The 19,159-nt window shown below is 35.5% G+C and overlaps 1 protein-coding gene across 1 annotated transcript; it reads right to left on the bottom strand.

Moving 5' to 3' along the window:
- Nucleotides 1–319: 319 nt before the first annotated feature.
- Nucleotides 320–18,959, bottom strand: LOC120355908 (synapsin; the record flags this gene model as incomplete). Its single annotated transcript, XM_039444654.1, has 11 exons — nt 320–994; nt 3,206–3,321; nt 4,904–5,052; nt 8,018–8,130; nt 8,367–8,459; nt 10,112–10,216; nt 11,071–11,206; nt 14,037–14,186; nt 14,980–15,070; nt 17,023–17,366; nt 18,884–18,959. Coding segments are annotated over 11 exons (1,679 nt in total), but the record flags the coding sequence as incomplete, so codon positions are not given.
- Nucleotides 18,960–19,159: the final 200 nt, after the last annotated feature.

Below are 19,159 nucleotides of genomic sequence, written 5' to 3'. Positions count from 1 at the left end.
GTAACTTATATTGCCGGTTTTCAAGTCTAATTTATCCTGTTTTTGAGTGTATTTTAGCCTAGTATAATAATAATAATATCGAGTGACCTGGCTGGCTCAGGTCTGGTGTCAGAGTTTTCAGGTCGCAACTGATCAATTTCAGGGCCTCTGACATGACCTAACGACTGCTTTTTAGGCAGCCGGGACCGACGGCTTAACGTGTCCATCCGAAACACGGGAGTGGCTCGAGATAAATATCTTGCCCGGGCCGGGATTTGAACCCGGGCCTCTGAATCATGAAGCCAGCATCTGATTCACTCGACTACGGCCACTTAGCCTAGTATTTATCCTGTTTCCAGTGCATTTTATCTTGTAACTTATATTGCCGGTTTTCAAGTCTATTTTAGCCTATTTATCCTGTTTTTGAGTGTATTTTAGTCTGTACTTTATCTGTTTTCGAGTGTATTTTAGCCTGTATTTATCCTGTTTTTGAGTGTATTTCAGCCTGTATTTATCCTGTTTTTGAGTGCATTTTAGCTTGTAACTTATATTGCCGGTTTTCAAGTCTAATTTATCCTGTTTTTGAGTGTATTTTAGCCTGTATTTTATCTGTTTTTGAGTGTATTTTAGCCTGTATTTATCCTGTTTTTGAGTGTATTTAAGCCTGTACTTTATCTGTTTTTGAGTGTATTTTAGCCTGTATTTGAGCCTAGTATCCAACCACATTCTTCTGCGGCTGTAAACTGTATCGTCTACTGCTGGGTGAGGCACTAGATACAGCTTTGATCATCCTCTTGGGGGAGCCTTTACCTTGGCTATCGCGCCTCGGCTGGGGGCTGGTGCTCAGGGGTGGCATAGGGGAGCTACTGGGGGGTCCTTCCAGCCCCCCCAGGTCGGTGCCCCCCTGGTCGTCCAGGGTACCGGTCCCTCCCATGCTGGACACTGAGCCTCGAGGGGGGGCTTTGGTAGGGCCACCCCCTACGCCAACCATTGGGCCGGCTGGTCTGCAGACTTGCTGTAATTTAAACAAAAAACAATTAATTGATAACTAGCAGGTAGCCCCCGTGTTTTGCACCGGAGAAAATTTAGTGTTGTAAATCTCCTTATGTCCAGGAAAAGTAGAAAAATTGAGTAATTATACATTATGTTAAAAATTACGTGGATAATATTTAAAAGAGTTGAAAATCTCCAGCAATAAAAAATATGGTTCTCTCTACAAATAATGTCTCGTATCATTTCACTATAGAATCAAGCGTTCAGCTGTAGCAATGTACCTAGCTCCAAAAATGGAGATAAACCTGCAAAAAATGGAGGAAACTGAATTTCAATACTTCAGTTATACTCGAATTGTAACCTAACCGTCAATCTTATCAAAAAATTACAAGAGTACAAAATTATAGAGCATTAAATTACCTACAAATAATGTATGATTATATTTTATCGTAGAAACAAGCCTTCACTAGTAATTACCAAAAGACATGAAAACTACTTATTTATAATTCAGTTTCACTCAAATTGCGATCTAATCGTCAATCCTATCAAAAAATTACAGTGATACAAAATTATAAAGCGTCAAATTACCTAAAAATAATGTTTAGTCATATTTTATTGTATAATCAAGCGTTCATCAATAATTGACAAAAAACCATGAGAACCACTTGTTAATAAATCAGTTTTACTCAAATTACTACCTAACCGTCAATCCTATAGAAAAATTACAACAGTACAATATTATAGAGCGTTAAATTACCTACAAATTATGTCTTTTCATATTTTATCGTAGAATTGAGCGTTTAGACGTAATTCGACGATAAAGAGATACTCCCTCAAATTCCGATCTTCCCTGGAAGCTTAGAAACAGACCAGCTCAACTTAGAAGCCAGTGGAAGCTGGAGATTGTTGAAGAGAACGCCTCTGCTGTCTAGCGGTAAAAATTAGAACTAATCTTTGAGAATTGACCAGCGCGCGCTGTCTAGCGTCACAAAATGTAACTACTTGAACTGTTCGCGGCACTGCAGGAAGTATTTTGAACGCTGATTGAACTGGAGAACTGACAAAACTGTTTCTGCTTCATTTTACCGTATTATACTATTATATTACTAGAAATATTCGTTGAAATCCATTTTCTCTGCTACAAATAAATCAAAATGCTTGATAAAGTGTGTGATTTTCTACAATTTTGATGGAATTTTAATCTTCTTCCTTTTTCCCTCTTCTTCTTCTCCTTTTTCTTTTCCTTCTTCTTCTATCTTCTTCTTTCTTTGTTTCTTCTTCCTCCTCCTCCTCTTCTTCTCCTTCTTCTCCTCCTCTTCTTCTTCTTCTTCTTCTTCTTCTTCTTCTTCTTCTTCTTCTTCTTCTTCTTCTTCTTCTTCTTCTTCTACTTCTTCTTCTTCTTCTTCTTCTTCTTCTTCTTCTTCTTCTTCTTCTCCTCCTTCTTCTACTCCTCCTCATCCTTCTTCTCCCCCTTTCTCTTGTCCTCTTCCACTTGACCTTCTTTCTGACATCTACTCCTTCAACTTCTCTCCTTTCTCCTCATCCTTCTCTCGCTCTTCCATCTCTTTCTCCTACTCTTCCTCACCATACTACACAGCCCCCCTCTTCTTCCCCCCACTATACGTCTCCTCCTCCTTTTTCTCTTCTCTTTTAGTTTATCTATTGTTTCTCTCTTATTCCTTATTTACAATATTTCCATTAATAAATAAATCCTTAGTTTAATCAATGAAATTAACGTTTTGGTAGAGAGTTAGTGGGGAGGATATTTTTAATATTCTTTCCGAAGAATGGACATTGATATGTCCAAAGCTCCGCCAATTTATGTAGATGTATAACAATATAATTATCTATAGTTATTATATTACAAAATTGCTTTTTCATATCATATACAGGTCAATAATTATTTTCTTAGTCTATATTATGTAAATGCATCTATAATTTTGCTGTATTGTAAGCTATTGTATATAAGTGTATAAGCCAGTATATATTGTAATCTACATAAATAAAGTACTCAATCAATCAATCAATTCCTCTTGAATAAATTGAAATGGGTTTGAGAAGATTAATAGTTGGGGGTCTCTCTATTCTATATTCTAGCATAGACAAACGAATATCCTGTATTTTGTTCTCTCCGATTCTAGTGAGAGGAAAATTATTCTATTCTATTAATATTATCAGTTAAATACTTAGTTGGATTAAATTTAATTAAGTTTACTTTTTTGTTAAAAATTACCTGCATCCTCTGAGCCACTAGCTCAGCTATTTGCCTGCGGTCCTCCTCCTGAGAGTCTCCCATGAGAGAGAGCGCACTGTCGTTAACCTCGATTATGTGCTCTCGACCGTCTCTACCTGCAAATTTAACCGTCGTTAAACTAACATCAATAGCCATTTCAACTCCGGCTCTTTTTCAAATAGATTCCAATAATTCATTATTGAAATATAAAGCTTTAAAAATCTCTATTATTGATACTGAAAGAAAATAATCAATAAATAATTTATCATCATTCCTGGACCGAAAATCAAATAACGAAGCAGTGTGTGATTACATAACCTTATATTTTGGACAACATTAACATTTTATCAAAATTTTTGGAGAGAAATAGTACAGACTCAGCCTAGTTTTCCTCCAATGTCATAATTATATTATGATTATAGTATTTTATACAATAAATGAATAAATGAATAATATTGTAAGCACCTTGAATGATTTTTCCTGTTGTAATCAATATTTTCCCCAGCTAAATTTGAATTATCTCGAGATTTAAAGAGAAGAATTGAGTAAATGAGTGTATCGCCGGGTTGCACAAAAGCCGGTTGAATTTTAACCGTGATTAATTCCACGAGAACCAATCAGAGAAGACGTTTTTGGAAAGACGGCTTCTCTGATTGGTTCTCGTGGAATCAATCACGATTGAAATTTAATTGGCTTTTGTGCAACCCGCACTAAGAGTTTTGTCAATAAGTCAGAGAATAGTAGATAATAGAAACATACTAGGGCCGGTTTCTGAGCTCGGGATTCAGCCAAGTTCTAGACATTAAACAGAAAATTGGCTTTCCAAAACGGGGCGTAGTCGTAGTAATAGTCTAAGTCACGTTTAAATTAAATTTCGAAAAACTAGAAAATTGAACACAAAATAAAATAAAGAGAAAATAGTGTAAAGTTCCAGCTATTTTGAATCATTTAGGGATGTTCATTTCGTTAAAGGTAATAAATTGTTTCCAATTATAGAAATGAGAAAATGAAGATAATCTTGCAACAACTGTTTACTGCGACTACGCCCCGTTTTGGAAAGCCAATTTTTTGACTCCAGCTGTTTAAAGTCTAGACTTACCCAAATCCCGAGCTCGGAAACCGAGCTGTTAAGATACCTAAGTGAGTTCTAGACTGCAGCTGGAGTTGGAAAATTGGCTTTCCGAAACGGGGCGTAATCGTAGTCAAGGTTTAAATTAAATTTCGAAAACTAGAAAATTGAACACAGAATAAACTGAAGAGTTAGTGTAAAGTTACAGCTATTTTGTATTTTTTAGGAATGTTTTATTTCGTCAAGAAGAAACGTGTCCAATTTCAGAAATGAGAAAATAAAGACTATCATTTTTATGTATGTATTTTAGTTAAGTGCAGTAGCATATATTTATTTTTTTAAGTCTTTTTTGTATTCTGTTTTTGAAAAATAAATAAATCATTCATAAAAACTGCGACTACGCCCCGTTTCGGAAAGCCAGTCTTCTGACTCCAGCTGTTTAAAGTCTAGAACTTAGCTAAATCGGAAACCGGCTCTAAGAGTTTTGTCAATAAGTCAGAAAATAGTAGATAATAGAAACATACTAAGTATTATAATATTTCAAGGCAGTTTCCGTTGTAAATAAATAAATAAATTGATAATAATAATAATAATAAAAATGATAATTATTATAATAAATTGATAATGACCTGTTATCATTTCAAGGGCGCACATGTCCAAGCCTCCAAACATGGCCGACACTTCGTCAATCCACAGCTTGTAGCGATCTGTCATCTGAATCTGCTCCAGCATGGCCGACCCTGTATTCGTCTTCCAGTTTCCTGAGATCGATTTCCGCCTGCAAAAGTCGATAGAAACATTCAAATTCATGTTGAAATCCGTGAAAAATTGTTGAATTCTTCAGTTGAATATCACTTAGAAGAATACTACAGAAACCTGAATAATATGTTTGCTAATATTGGTTTCTGAAAATCATTACTTAGATAATCAACACAAATATTTGTAGCTGATTACTACTTTCATTGAAACTTGTTGTTTTGTTGCTCATTAACACTACTGGAGAAGAGGAGAGAGAAATTAAATGAATAAATTGATAAAGACCTGTTATCATTTCAAGGGCGAAGATAGAAAGAAGATAGAAAGAAGAAAGAAGATAAAAAGAAAGGAGAGTAAGAGAAAAAAGGGTGAGAGAGAGAAGAGAAGATAGAGAGAGAGCCAGAGGAGAGAAAGATAACAGAGTAAGAGAGAAGGGAAAGAGAAGAGAGTAGGAGAAGAGAGAAAGAGAAGTGGGGAAGAGAAGAGAGAGTGAGAGAAGTGAGGAAGAGAAGAGAGAAAGAGTGAAGAGAAATAGAAGAGAGAAAGAGTAGAGAGAAAGAGTGGAGAGAAAGAGAAGAGAGATAAGTGAGGAAGAGAAGAGAGGAAGAGTGGAGAGAAAGAGTGGCGAGAAAGAGTGGAGAGAAAGAGTGGCGAGAAAGAGTGGAGAGAAAGAGGAAAGAGTGAAGTGAGGAAGAGAAGAGAGATTGATTGATTGATTGAGTACTTTATTTATGTAGATTACAATATATACTGGCTTATACACTTATATACAATAGCTTACAATACAGCAAAATTATAGATGAATTACAATTATAGATGAGAAAATAATTATTGAACTGTATATGATATGAAAAGGTAATTTGTAATATAATAACTATAGATAATTATATTGTAATGCATCTACATAAATTGGCGGAGCTTTGGACATATCAATGTCCATTCTTCGGAAAAAATATTAAAAATATCCTCCCCACTAACTCTCTACCAAAACGTTAATTTCATTAATTAAACTAAGGATGTATTTATTAATGGAAATATTGTAAATAAGGAATAAGAGAGAAACAAGAGATAAACTTAAAGAGGAGAGAAAGAAGGAGGAGACGTATAGTGGGGGGGAAGAAGAGGGGGGCTGTGTAGTATGGTGAGGAAGAGTAGGAGAAAGAGATGGAAGAACGAACGAGAGAAGGATGAGGAGAAAGGAGAGAAGTTGAAGGAGTAGATGTCAGAAAGAAGGTTCCATTCTTCCGAAAGAATATTAAAAATATCCTCCCCACTAACTCTCTACCAAAAGAGATAGAGAGAGTGAGCCAGAGGAGAGAAAGAGAACAGAGTAAGAGAGAAGGGAAAAAGAAGAGAGTATAGGAGAAGAGAGAAAGAGAAGTGGGGAAGAGAAGAGAGAGTGAGAGAAGTGAGTAAGAGAAGAGAGAAAGAGTGGAGAGAAATAGAAGAGAGAAAGAGTAGAGAGAAAGAGTGGAGAGAAAGAGAAGAGAGGTAAGTGAGGAAGAGAAGAGAGATAAGTGAGGAAGAGAAGAGAGAAAGAGTGGAGAGAAAGAGTGGAGAGAAAGAGAAAAGAGAGAAGTGAGGAAGAGGTAAGTGAGGAACAGAAGAGAGAAGTGAGGAAGAGAAGAGATAAAGAGTGGAGAGAAAGATAAGAGAGAAAGAGTGGAGAGAAAGAGAAAAGAGAGAAGTGAGGAAGAGAAGAGAGAAAGAGAGAAGTGAGGAAGAGAAGAGAGAAGTGAGGAAGAGAAGAGATAAAGAGTAGAGAGAAAGAATGGAGAGAAAGAGAACATAAAAATTGATTATAGTGTTTTGTACAATAGATGAATAAAGAGTGAAGAGAAAGAGTAGCTGAATAAAACCCAGTAACTGCTGCCATCTATTGGCAAAACTCGGTAAGAAACTGTTGACCAATCAGGAAAGAGTAGACGATTTCCGCTTCTCTGATTGGTGCGCGTAGCATTCTACCGTCATTTAACCACAGATTTTCAACAGACTCTTGTAGAATCCAACCTTGATTCAAAAAAATTTTGACAAAAAATGCCATACGCTAAATATATACCGTGATTCAAAGACTTTTGTGAAACAAGGTGGGAACTTCCTGTTTAAATTGTATAATTTATTTAGATCAATTGTTTGAAATTGAAAATGTATTTAAATAGCTAGCACAAAGAGTAGTTTTCTCCAGTTCACATAGAAAAAAGAAACCAGTTCGAATTTCATATATGATCAAATTTCTAACTTGTAATTCGATAGCAGTATAACAGTACTAGCCGTCAGGCTCGCTTCGATCGCCATATCCGTCTAGCCAGATGGCTCCGCCCCCTGGACCCCCGACTGGATCGTCCAAAAATGAGATCAGCGGGCTCGCTTCGCTCGCCTGCAGTTTTCATTTGAGCATGCTTCATTCCATCAGAAAGTCAAAGTACTGAGAAAACGCAAAAAACGCTAATTTTGGGCGTATCTTTGGCGTTATTTCAAATTTCCTTCTAACACAACATTTTTACACCCCAACTGAGCTTCTGTATAGTAAATTTGAACATTTTCTGTTCATTTGTTCTCGATAAAGCTGAGAAAGCGCAAAAAACGCTGGAAAAACACAGATTTTCGGCGTATCTTTGACGTTATTTCAAATTCCTTCTAACACAACATTATTACACCCTAGCTGGGCTTTTGTACAAAGTTTAAACATTTTCTGTTCATTTGTTCTCGATAAAGCTGAGAAAACGTTTAAAGACGCAGATTTTGGGCGTATCTTTGAAAATTGTTCCAAATCCGTTCTTAGTGCGCCTCTAAAGGGCCAACTGAACATACCTACCAAATTTGAACGTTTTTGGTCCCGTAGATTTTTAGTTCTGCGAGTGAGTGAGTCAGTCAGTCAGTCAGTGAGTGCCATTTCGCTTATACAGATGCATCTAATAGTTTACTGTAATAAATGTCAGTTGATATTCAAATCTCATAATTCACAAGATTTCAAGTTATCTACTCACATGAAAGCTTTGTAGTTTCCTCCAATTTTCTGCACATGAATATCGTATTTGCTATCGATGAAAGGTTCCGTGGTGCAGTACGTATTTGCCACTGCTACTACGCTCGACATGTCCTGCAAATTAAACCAATAAAAATGTATTACACAATTATACCTTTAACGATTGTAAGAAAATTCTAAAAACTGTAACGAGTGTAAAAAGCTGTAGGTGTTGTGAATTATCCTTTATCCTAAAAATTACTGTGAATTACAGGTGTTGTGAATTATCCTTATTTTGAATAAAGAAGACTAAGAAATTGTCAAAATTGTTATTTCCCAGTAACATATAACAATATTGAAATAACAGTTACCTGAAAATCTGCGTTCGATTCGACTTTCACTTTTCCAAGACCACTGTGCGCATGCCCTATCTTGAATACCACTGGGTAGCGGGGGGAACTCAACTGAAACACAGAGAAAACATTGAATACATTTTTACATAAATACAATAACAATAACATATCTACATGTTAATAATAACATAAATACGTGTATTATAGTACTATAATACCTTAATACAGTTAAAAATCAATGCAATAACAAACACATTCAGGCCCGGTTGCACAACAGCAGGTTAAATTTTAACCGTGATTAATTTCATGAGAACCAATCAGAGAAGGTGTTTGAAAAGATGGCTTCTCTGATTGGTTTTCGTGGAATTAATCACGGTTAAAATTCAACAGGCTGTTGTGCAACCGGCACATATACTCGAAAGCCTACGTGATAGAGTGATATCATAGAGGAAAAAGATAGCATGAGAAGATATTCCATGGTAAAAGGAGTTCATGTTCCAATTTTCACTGTTAAGTGGACCCGATGGTCCTAGTAGTTGTTTTTGGTGAAGCTATGTGACGCTGGTAGTCTCTCATACTGTCCCGTTTTTACACTATTACACTCTCAACAAAACAGTAATAATAGACAGTAGTCGACAGTAATCGGCTTGAGTTAACAAAAATTGGCTTGAAATTTTGAGCATAAACGACCTTTACCATGGGATATCTTCATATGCTATCTTTTCTCTAAGATAAAAAAAGACACATTCCTTTTTAACAAGACAATGGACGCAATCCATTTCAAAAGGACATTTTTACAGAAAAAGAAGATAAAGACATTGAACACTCATATCCTTTCTCGCCTTGTGAATGATTGAGGATTAGTCAATATTATTATCCAATTAACTTGTTCTGTATAATGATTTGAAGAATATGTTGTGTTTAAAAGTTGAAGATGTAGGATGCTATCTTTGTTTCCATTAATGATAGATGAATTTGATTGATGCTTTGTGCTAATGATTGGCGCATTCGGACGCTATAGTCGAACATACAAATCCACAAACACACAATGTGCTTCATGAGTAACTAGCCTCAAAAGCAGGAGCTCGTTACATTTGTAACATTCTAGTATTATTGAATTCTTTTTAAACAATACTAATGAAGTGAACTACTCATTAAATTCTAACAATAGTGATAATGATAAATTGTCCTTTGAGCCTGGTTTTCATCAGTAGAGTTAGTGGTAGAGTTCCCTGGGCAAGTACTAACTATCTTGTGAACTCTCCCAATGTAAACGTTCATGGTAGAGTACTAGTTTTTAGTAGAGATGTGTGAGGTAGCACCGTGGGATAGTACTCTACCACTTGCCTTCCCCCACCACCGCTTCTCACTCTACTCTACCACTACTATGCTAGTGAAAACAGTCTCGAGCTAGTAGAGTAGAGTCTAATAATTCATTTTCTTCTTCTTCAATAGCCGTACTTATCTCTGCAAGCGAAGGATCAGCCGCATATATCAATGGCTTTTGTAAAACTTTTGAGGCTGAACGGCGATAATGAATGTTTCGTATTGACATTTCAAGGTTAGTTCTGTTCACTAGACAACACACTTTACCTACTATTCTCAATTTTAGTGAAAACAGTTACTCGACCAAGTAAGTAGAGTAGAGTTAGATCGGTAGAGTTAGTAGGATAGTTACTACACCACTTACTCTACCAGTGAAAACCAGGTTTAACTGATAAAGTAACTGTAACTGTCAATAACTGATAAAGTAGATAACTTACCATTTCTCTGTAATTGGGGTAGTAAGTCTGATCTATGAGAGGGAAGTTATCTTTGCCTAGTCGACGTTGTATTTGCATGAGATGGGCGAAAACCCAGGGTTTATCCTGAAAAATGAAGGGTTACAAATATTAGAAAAGTCCCAGTATGCAATTTTTATCAATATAAAAATAGTCAAAATTTGGCCTAGTGTTTCCACCATGGTCATGATGATGTTATTTTGTGTTTTGTCCAATAAATAAATGAATAAAATAAAAAACTCTTTGTAGTCTAACGAAAATTATCCAAGGAATTGTTTAATAATCAATAAATTCTTAATCAATTTTTTTTAAGAATGTGCTAAATTACTAAACAATATCGGGGCACCGAGCTTCACTCGTTATTTTTATTTATTGATAAACAGAACACAATTCTATAAAATGATCGTGTTTTATATTTTACAGCTGGCTTTACGTCAGCTTATGAATTTCGGGGATGCGATCTTTTAATTAACCACAGAATCACTCGCTCACTTTTTACTATCCACAGACGACGAAAGTCTCAGCTGTTTCAGCCAAGGATGAATTATCCTTTTAATGTCGTTCAGCGAGTTTTCCCAAGGATAAGACCTAGTGCAATCGAAGTTTTATATCATAAACCTACTATGTTCCAAATTTCGTAAAAATCGTTGGGGCCGTTTTGGAGATCCGTTGAACATAAATAACCAGATATAAAAATATAAAAATAACCAGATATAAAATATGGAAAGATATACAGAAATTTCTCGATTAATACAATAGGATATATGACTTCAATTTTTAGGGCCAGACCTTATAAGGCGTTTTTAGAGTTGGTAAGGCAGGAAGATCTCCGATTGGCTGATTAAGTTGTCGCCTCAAAAAAACGCTCAATATGGTCTGACCTTTGAGGTTTGAAATTCTGTGATAAATTTGAAGAAATGATTGAAATGTTCAGTACTTACTTGGAAGTTGTAAATTGCGTGAAGGGTGTTGATACTGGGCACTCCACCGAATTTGAATCCCAAAAGTATGTTTTTGAAGTCTTCTCCGGCATCTCGCAGATTTTGTCGTATCAGCACAAAATCGGGTCTGAAGGATCTGTAAAATAATTAGGAATTATCAAATAAGTAGTTATTAAATCAGTTATTGATCCGGTTTTGACATTAATTAGAATAATTTAAAAATAGTGCATATATCATTGAATATATTATAGTCTTTTCTCTTTAGGGCTACTCTTGTATATAAATAAAAATAGAAATCTAGTACCGTTTTTAAAATTATTCATATGTAGGATATTATTTTATAAATCAATAACTTTTATCAAATTCACACATTCACATTTTAAATTTTCTTGATCTATACATTGAGCTTTTCTCGTAAAAACTAACTTGTTTATTTATTTGATTATTGACAAATACCTTAAAGATGCATAGACTCATATGCAGCGCTAGTGTCGTACTTGGAATTGGAATTGGCCATTGAGGGGGGCAAATAATAATAAAGAGGAGCTGGGTGCAAAAACGACCTCAGGCGGCTGAGGTCATTTTTGCATCAAACGTTTAAAATCATTCTCCATCATTTTAAGCATACAGTATGCCATCAAAATCTCATCGCTGTACCTTGAAAACTGACCAAGTTATACGGAATTTTCTGTCAGCTTGGTGGCAGACTCTTCATATAATCAGTGCTGAACGTCAAGTCGTTGACTCTGATGGCATCGCAGCACTGCACCTACGGTTTGCTAGGTTATGCTCCAGGTTATTATGAGTATCAATCTTAATAGTTGAATAGTTTATTATTCTAAACAATAGATCAATAAACGTATTGAATATATTTGAGAGACATGACTTTCTGCCTTGAAACTGTTGATGGATGCAAAAAAGACCTCAGTGGACTTATTTTCTATGATAAATATAAAAGTAATAAAAAACTATTTATTCATCATTTCATTAGCAAAATAAAGAGAACATATTGAGTTTTCATTGATATTAACACTTCTAGAGATTGGGTGTGATAATATTGAGAAAAAGTATGAGAAAACCTTTACATGCAATTTTCTCAAAAACTACGTTTTGTGACTGAGGTCTTTTTTGCACCAAACTCCTCGCATTATTACATACCAATGTCTTTGTAATCTATAATATTACAACTATATAGATATAATCTACAACTACATATTATCTCGTGCTAAAATACCCCAATGGCGGCCTTCAATTTCAAGTAAGAGCTATCATTGGGAAGGCATAGGAATTGTGGGTCTATATCTCTTTAAGGTCTTTGATTATCATGTTGCTTTTTGAATTAATCACATGATTAATCTCATTTGATGATAACATCATACGTCAAAATAGAATTACCATCGCTACAATCTCATATCCTACATAATATATGATGCCATTATCAAGTCAACTTGATTTGACTATTTTGACTTTATAATGGAAATCATATATCCAGAACATGTTTTGTCTGAATAATTTTGAAAAGGGTATACTAGATTTCTATTTTTATTTATGTATGTATCATATTTAGTATGGATATTTTATTATTTTATTTATTATTTCATATTTTATTTGGATATAGGAAAATGCAAATCATGAAAGCCGGACACACTTGTCATGCAGCCTTCCAATCCTGCTCCCGATTCGAATAATTTGAATTGAATATTTTGTTAATTGATTATATTTCTACATTGTTCAAAAAACTATATGGCAACGTTGTAAAGCTAGAAAAGGATATCACTACCTGCTTTGTCGAATGATAGACACAAGGATAGCAACACCAATGTTAATCAAATACTGTCATTATAACGTGGACCTCTTTATAGGAAGATGATACAAAGATCGAACAAAGATGACACAAGGATGATAAGAAAATGATACAGATGATGGCATCACCAATTTGAATCAAATACTGCTATTATAACGTGGACCTCTCTATAGGAAGATGACACGAAGATGATACAATGATGATACAAGGATGACACGAAGATGATACAAGGATGATAAGAAAATGATACAGATGATAGCATCACCAATTTGAATCAAATACTGCTATTATAACGTGGACCTCTCTATAGGAAGATGACACGAAGATGATACAAGGATGATACAAGGATGACACGAAGATGATACAAGGATGATAAGAAAATGATACAGATGATAGCATCACCAATTTTAAACAAATACTGCTATTATAACGTGGACCTCTCTATAGGAAGATGCCACGAAGATGATACAAGGATGATACAAGGATGACACGAAGATGATACAAGGATGATAAGAAAATGATACAGATGATAGCATCACCAATTTTAAACAAATACTGCTATTATAACGTGGACCTCTCTATAGAAGATGCCACGAAGATGATACAAGGATGATACAAGGATGACACGAAGATGATACAAGGATGATAAGAAAATGATACAGATGATAGCATCACCATTTTAAACAAATACTGCTATTAGAACGTGGACTCTCTATAGGAAGATGCCACGAAGATGATACAAGGATGATACAAGGATGACACGAAGATGATACAAGGATGATAAGAAAATGATACAGATGATAGCATCACCAATTTTAAACAAATACTGCTATTATAACGTGGACCTCTCTATAGGAAGATGCCACGAAGATGATACAAGGATGATACAAGGATGACACGAAGATGATACAAGGATGATAAGAAAATGATACAGATGATAGCATCACCAATTTTAAACAAATACTGCTATTATAACGTGGACCTCTCTATAGGAAGATGATACAAAGCTGCTATGAAGATGATACAGAGATGATACGAAGATGATAAGAAAACGATACAAAGATGATAGACAAGGACAGCAACACCAATGTCAATCAAATACTGCCATTATAACATGGACCACACTGAAGTTAAATTATAGATTACATTTGAGATTTCTTACCTTACAACCTTGGTTCCATTCCTGTAGACAGCCATACTAACAGTGCACCCTGTCTCCACATTGGCAGTAAGAGAGAGCTCTTTGAATTCAGCTTGCTCCACTCGGATGTCGAAATCGCCGTGTAGTCTCTTGCCTCGGAAGTATTTCGACCTAAAACGTGAAGCAGAAATCAAATTATTGACCTAGAATATAGGATAATATGAATAAATCAGTGATAAGGCCTGAAATTTGATCCATTTAGTATGGAGGAATTCATCTTCTTTACATATTATTATCCTTTAAGGGCCGGTTTCCGAGCTCGGGATTTAGCCTTAACTGCCTTGAAATATTATAATACTTAGTATGTTTCTATTATCTACTATTTTCTGACTTATTGACAAAACTCTTAGAGCCGGTTTCCGATTTAGCTAAGTTCTAGACTTTAAACAGCTGGAGTCAGAAAATTGGCTTTCCGAAACGGGGCTTAGTCGTAGTCATTGTCCAAGTCACGTTTAAATTAAATTTCTAAACACTAGAAAATTGAACACAAAATAAAATAGAGAGAAAATAGTGTGAAATTCAAGCTATTTTGAATTATTTAGGGTTGTTACATTTCGTCCTTTTCAAGGAAAAACGTTTCCAATGATTGAAATGAGAAAATAAATATTTAACTTGCTGTAACTATTCACTACGACTACGCCCCGTTTTGGAAAGCCAATTTTCTGTTTCCAGCTGTTTAAAGTCTAGAACTCACTCAAATCCCGAGCTCGGAAACCGTCCCTAAATGCAAAATTTCAAAAAACCTTGTGAATATATCGACGCCCAGTTGAAAAAAGTATATTCCTGCCAAATCTCATCGAATTCTATCAACGCGTTTGGCCATACATACAGATAGACGAAAGAAAATCAGAGTTAAAACATAGACCTCACTACGCTCGGTCAATAAATTGTATAAGGTGCTCACCAGTCAGTGTTCTGATCGTCGATGACAAGGAGAGTGAAGCATCTGTCCTTGTTGTAAGATGGACGTCCGGCTGCTCCCGATACTGCTGCTCCTGAAATTCACAACAAAATCAATCATAAGATAAAACATTTCTTTAGTCATTCACACTATACTTTCAGTCGAAGGACATTATGCAATTGAACACAAAAAATAAAACTCAAAAATGAAGTGAGGAGCTCTTCGACTGGCTGCTGACATAAGCCAATTACACACACATCGATTTTTATTCGTACGATATTTTGCCGTCCTTATGAATTGGAATCAGATTAAACATAACTTGACAAACATCATGATGATATGTGTGTGTAGCTAGCCACAGAACTTGACAAAAAATCTGGTGTGGCGCACTCACAAAACTTTCCTTGCCGTTATGAAAATTGAACACCTGACGCTAGTGTTCTTGCGCATCTCAAGTCTACTTATAAACAAAGATCTGAGCCAGCTGGTGACAGGACAATAACGCTGGAGACAAACGAGGTCTGCTATCTCTTCATAGTGGATGATTTAATAGAATCAACAGTTGCCAACAGTTTGTAATTTCTCACATTTTCTCAAATTTCGAGCTTATTTTCAATTTTAGGTGAAAATGTTGCTGAACATTAATTGTAGAGATTTTCATGCTCAACTTTTCCACTTGAAATTTTTTGTTTAAATTGTATCTGAAGCCTGATAATTGGACAATCTAAAATCAAACTTTGCATAGATGGGGCGGAGCTCCTGAAATTTTTACAGGTATGGCACTTGTGGCAGTTGATAGAGCTTATCAATTTTCAGGTATGAATTTATTCGCGAAAAACCCTTTTTTGACAACATTTTCTCCATTTTAGCCGCCATCTCGAATTGCATTAGATCGAAATTGTTCGTGTCGGATCCTTTTATTGTAAGGACCTTAAGTTCCAAATTTCAAGTCATTCTGTTGAAGGGGAGATGAGATATCGTGTACACAGACGCACATACACTCATATATACACACACACACACGCACACCCATACAGACCAATAACCAAAAACCACTTTTTTGGACTCAGGGGACCTTGAAACGTATAGAAATTTAGAAATTGGAGTACCTTAATTTTTTTCGGAAAGCAATACTTTCCTTACCTATGGTAATAGGGCAAGGAAAGTAAAATCATCATGACGTGTGTGTAGCTAGCCATACATAGTGATTGTGCAACAAGAAAGGAGTACTGACTGTTTCTCTCTCCTGCCTGTTACTCATTTGTTAGTCATTTGTACAGATTGGTTGTCACACGGTACAATCTAATAAATTCCATTGGATCATTAAATCTGTAGGAATATATAAATAGATTGTATCTACGAATAGATAAATAAATCTTGTCAAAGTATAAAATGAAATAACGGAACATTCACTATAAATATAATGTATAACAGCTATAAGCAAGCTAGCAAGTTCCCAAGTATAGAAATTGAAAATTGAATATGTTCTCTTGACCTGAATCGATTGCTGAATAACTTTGTTTTGTGTGGAAATTTGAAATGTGACATGATTTTATTAGTCAGTTTTGATTAGTTCAAAAAACCTGAAGTTGAATTTCATTAGTGTTTTTCATTGAAGCTCCTGGCTCGTTGTTGCTAGTTGCTAAAATAGGTGACAATTAGAATGATAATGATGATAATCTGTGCATTTGAATGAACGAATCCACTATGAGCTCCCAACCAATTAAGGATACAAAAAGAGATTTTATAGCAGTATAATTTCAGTAAATTATACTGGAATTATACTCTCTCCGTTTACAATACTGTAAAATATTATGGAGCGTCTATGAGTAACAATATCGTTTTCTTTTGAATTGTATTGTGTTTAAAAAGAGATAAAACTTCTTATATCATGTTAAAATGATTAAATAGCAATAAAGATGTGCTATAGAGGATGGAGAAGATTAATTGTTGACAAAGAGGCTTGGAGGAATGTTGTGGAGGAAGCCAAAGCCAAACCTGGGCTGTAGAGACAAGGAAAAAATTAAATTGCAATCATTTACTCACCGATGAGCGAAGCTCCCTGGTCCCTTGCAACCCCAGTCAAACTCTGCACCCTCTGCAGCAGAGACTCCCTAGTCTTGGCGGGACTCGAGGGCGCACTGGTCGTCCGCGAGCTCTGCTTACTGCTCAGGTTCAGGCTGAGATCGCCCTGGGACTGAGGAGGTCCTCCTGCTGGTGGAGGGCCCCCCTGGGGTTGTGGGGCCCCCTGGGTGGGTGGAGGTCCCTGTGGTGGTCCAGAGGGTGGCCCAGAAGGGGGCGGTTGCCCCCCTGTCGGCACCGTGCCCGGGGGTGCGTCGGCGCCATCGTCTAGCTCCGAGGAGAGGTCTCCGGATGAGAACCTAGCAGCACTTAATAGCTACAATTAAACTGGTTAAACCGGTTCTAACACACAATTACACTTTTATACTCTAATCATTCATACAATAAGTACAACATCGAAATGATAGGGAGAGAAGAAAAAATAAGGTAACCTTGTGCTATTCCTCTCCCAAATTTAGATAAGGTTACACATAGTCCAAAATAGGTTGAGTCTTGTAGTTGTTCACTTCACAAAATTTTCAGTCCTTAATTATTTTCACAAAGTAGATTTTCAAATTTAGATTCATCAAGACCAAACATAGAAGAAATATTTCAAATTATTATCACTAAAATAGGAAATATTCACATATCAGAGAAATAGTTTTTAAACTATCTCTGTATGTTTGGAATTTGATGATTTAATTTTCTGTTTCTAATTATGATAAGTTTGATAGTGTACTCACCTCTGTTTCAGGTAACTGACATTTGAGACGTTTAACGATTGATTAAAAGTTATTTCGATTCATGTTTGTGATCGGACTACGTTTCTTGGAAGCTCTGAAATGTCTGTCTCTCTACATGATTATTATAGATTGAATATAACCATAGAGAAACAATAGCGTAAGTAGATATCCCATGGTATATGGCATTCATGTCGCAACTTCTACTGTCATCCCAAGCCGATTACTGTCGATTATTGTCGATTTTTACTGTTTTGACCGGGTAAGAGTGTATGAACGGCACAATATGAGAGACTACCAGTGTCTTAAAGCTTCACGGGAAAGAACTACGTGAACTATCGGCTTGAGATAACAGTAAAAGTTGCAACATAAACGCCCCTATACCATGGGATATCTACTTATGCTATTGCTTTTCTATGATAGTACTCTCGTTATGTTTTTGAATAGGTATGAGTTTGATAATGTGCTAATATACCTCAGTTTCAGCTAATGGATATTTTAGACAATTATTTACAATCAATGAGAAGTTATTTCAATTCATGTTTTTGGTCGGGATACGTTTCTTGAAAGCTCTGAAATGTCTCCACATTATTGGTGATTAATCATCACACTTGTAATAATGTTTTGCATCTCACTCATCATGATGTTTTTAATAGAAATAAGTTTTTTAGTGTGTGCTTACCTCCGTTTCAGGTAATTTACATTTGAGACGATTGAGGGATTTACGATTGATAAGAAGCTATTTCAGTTCATGTTTTTGATCGGAATACTTTCCGAAAGAGCTCTAAAATTTCTCTCTTCATAATTGACTATTATTAATTATAAGATTTATAAATAATGTTTTGAATTTCACTTATTATAATGTTTTGAATGACAATAAGTTCGACAGTGTACTTACCTCCGTTTCAGGTAATTAACATTTGAGACAATTTATTAACGATTGATAAGAAGTTATTTCAATTCATGTTTTTGATCGGAATACGTTTCTTAAATACTCTGGAATTCCTCTCTTCATAATTGATCATCAATTGATGAATTTATAGCGATATTTTGCATTACACTTATCAAGATTTTTTGAATAGGAATAAGTTTGATAGTGTGCTTACCTCCGTTTCAAGTAATTGACATTTGAGGTGAAGGATTGTTTTGAAACTTGAAAATGAAATGTTGGCGTCTTGGCGACTGCCCGACGTTGAGCGAATCACTTTGGGGCCGTGACTACAACTTAACAACCACAAATAACACCCAAACTGAAACAAAAAATACAACAAAAACATTTAAAAATTATGAAAAACACACTGAAAACGATAGCAAACTGATGGAAATAGTTTATAAACGTCAACCAGACTATAACTACAAAATATCAACTATAATGAGGTCCA

Source organism: Nilaparvata lugens, unplaced genomic scaffold (genome assembly GCF_014356525.2).
Source record: "Nilaparvata lugens isolate BPH unplaced genomic scaffold, ASM1435652v1 scaffold5192, whole genome shotgun sequence".
NCBI lineage: Eukaryota > Metazoa > Arthropoda > Insecta > Hemiptera > Delphacidae > Nilaparvata > Nilaparvata lugens.
The sequence above is the reverse complement of the archived record's forward strand: the minus strand, read 5'-3'. Positions and strand labels throughout refer to the sequence as shown.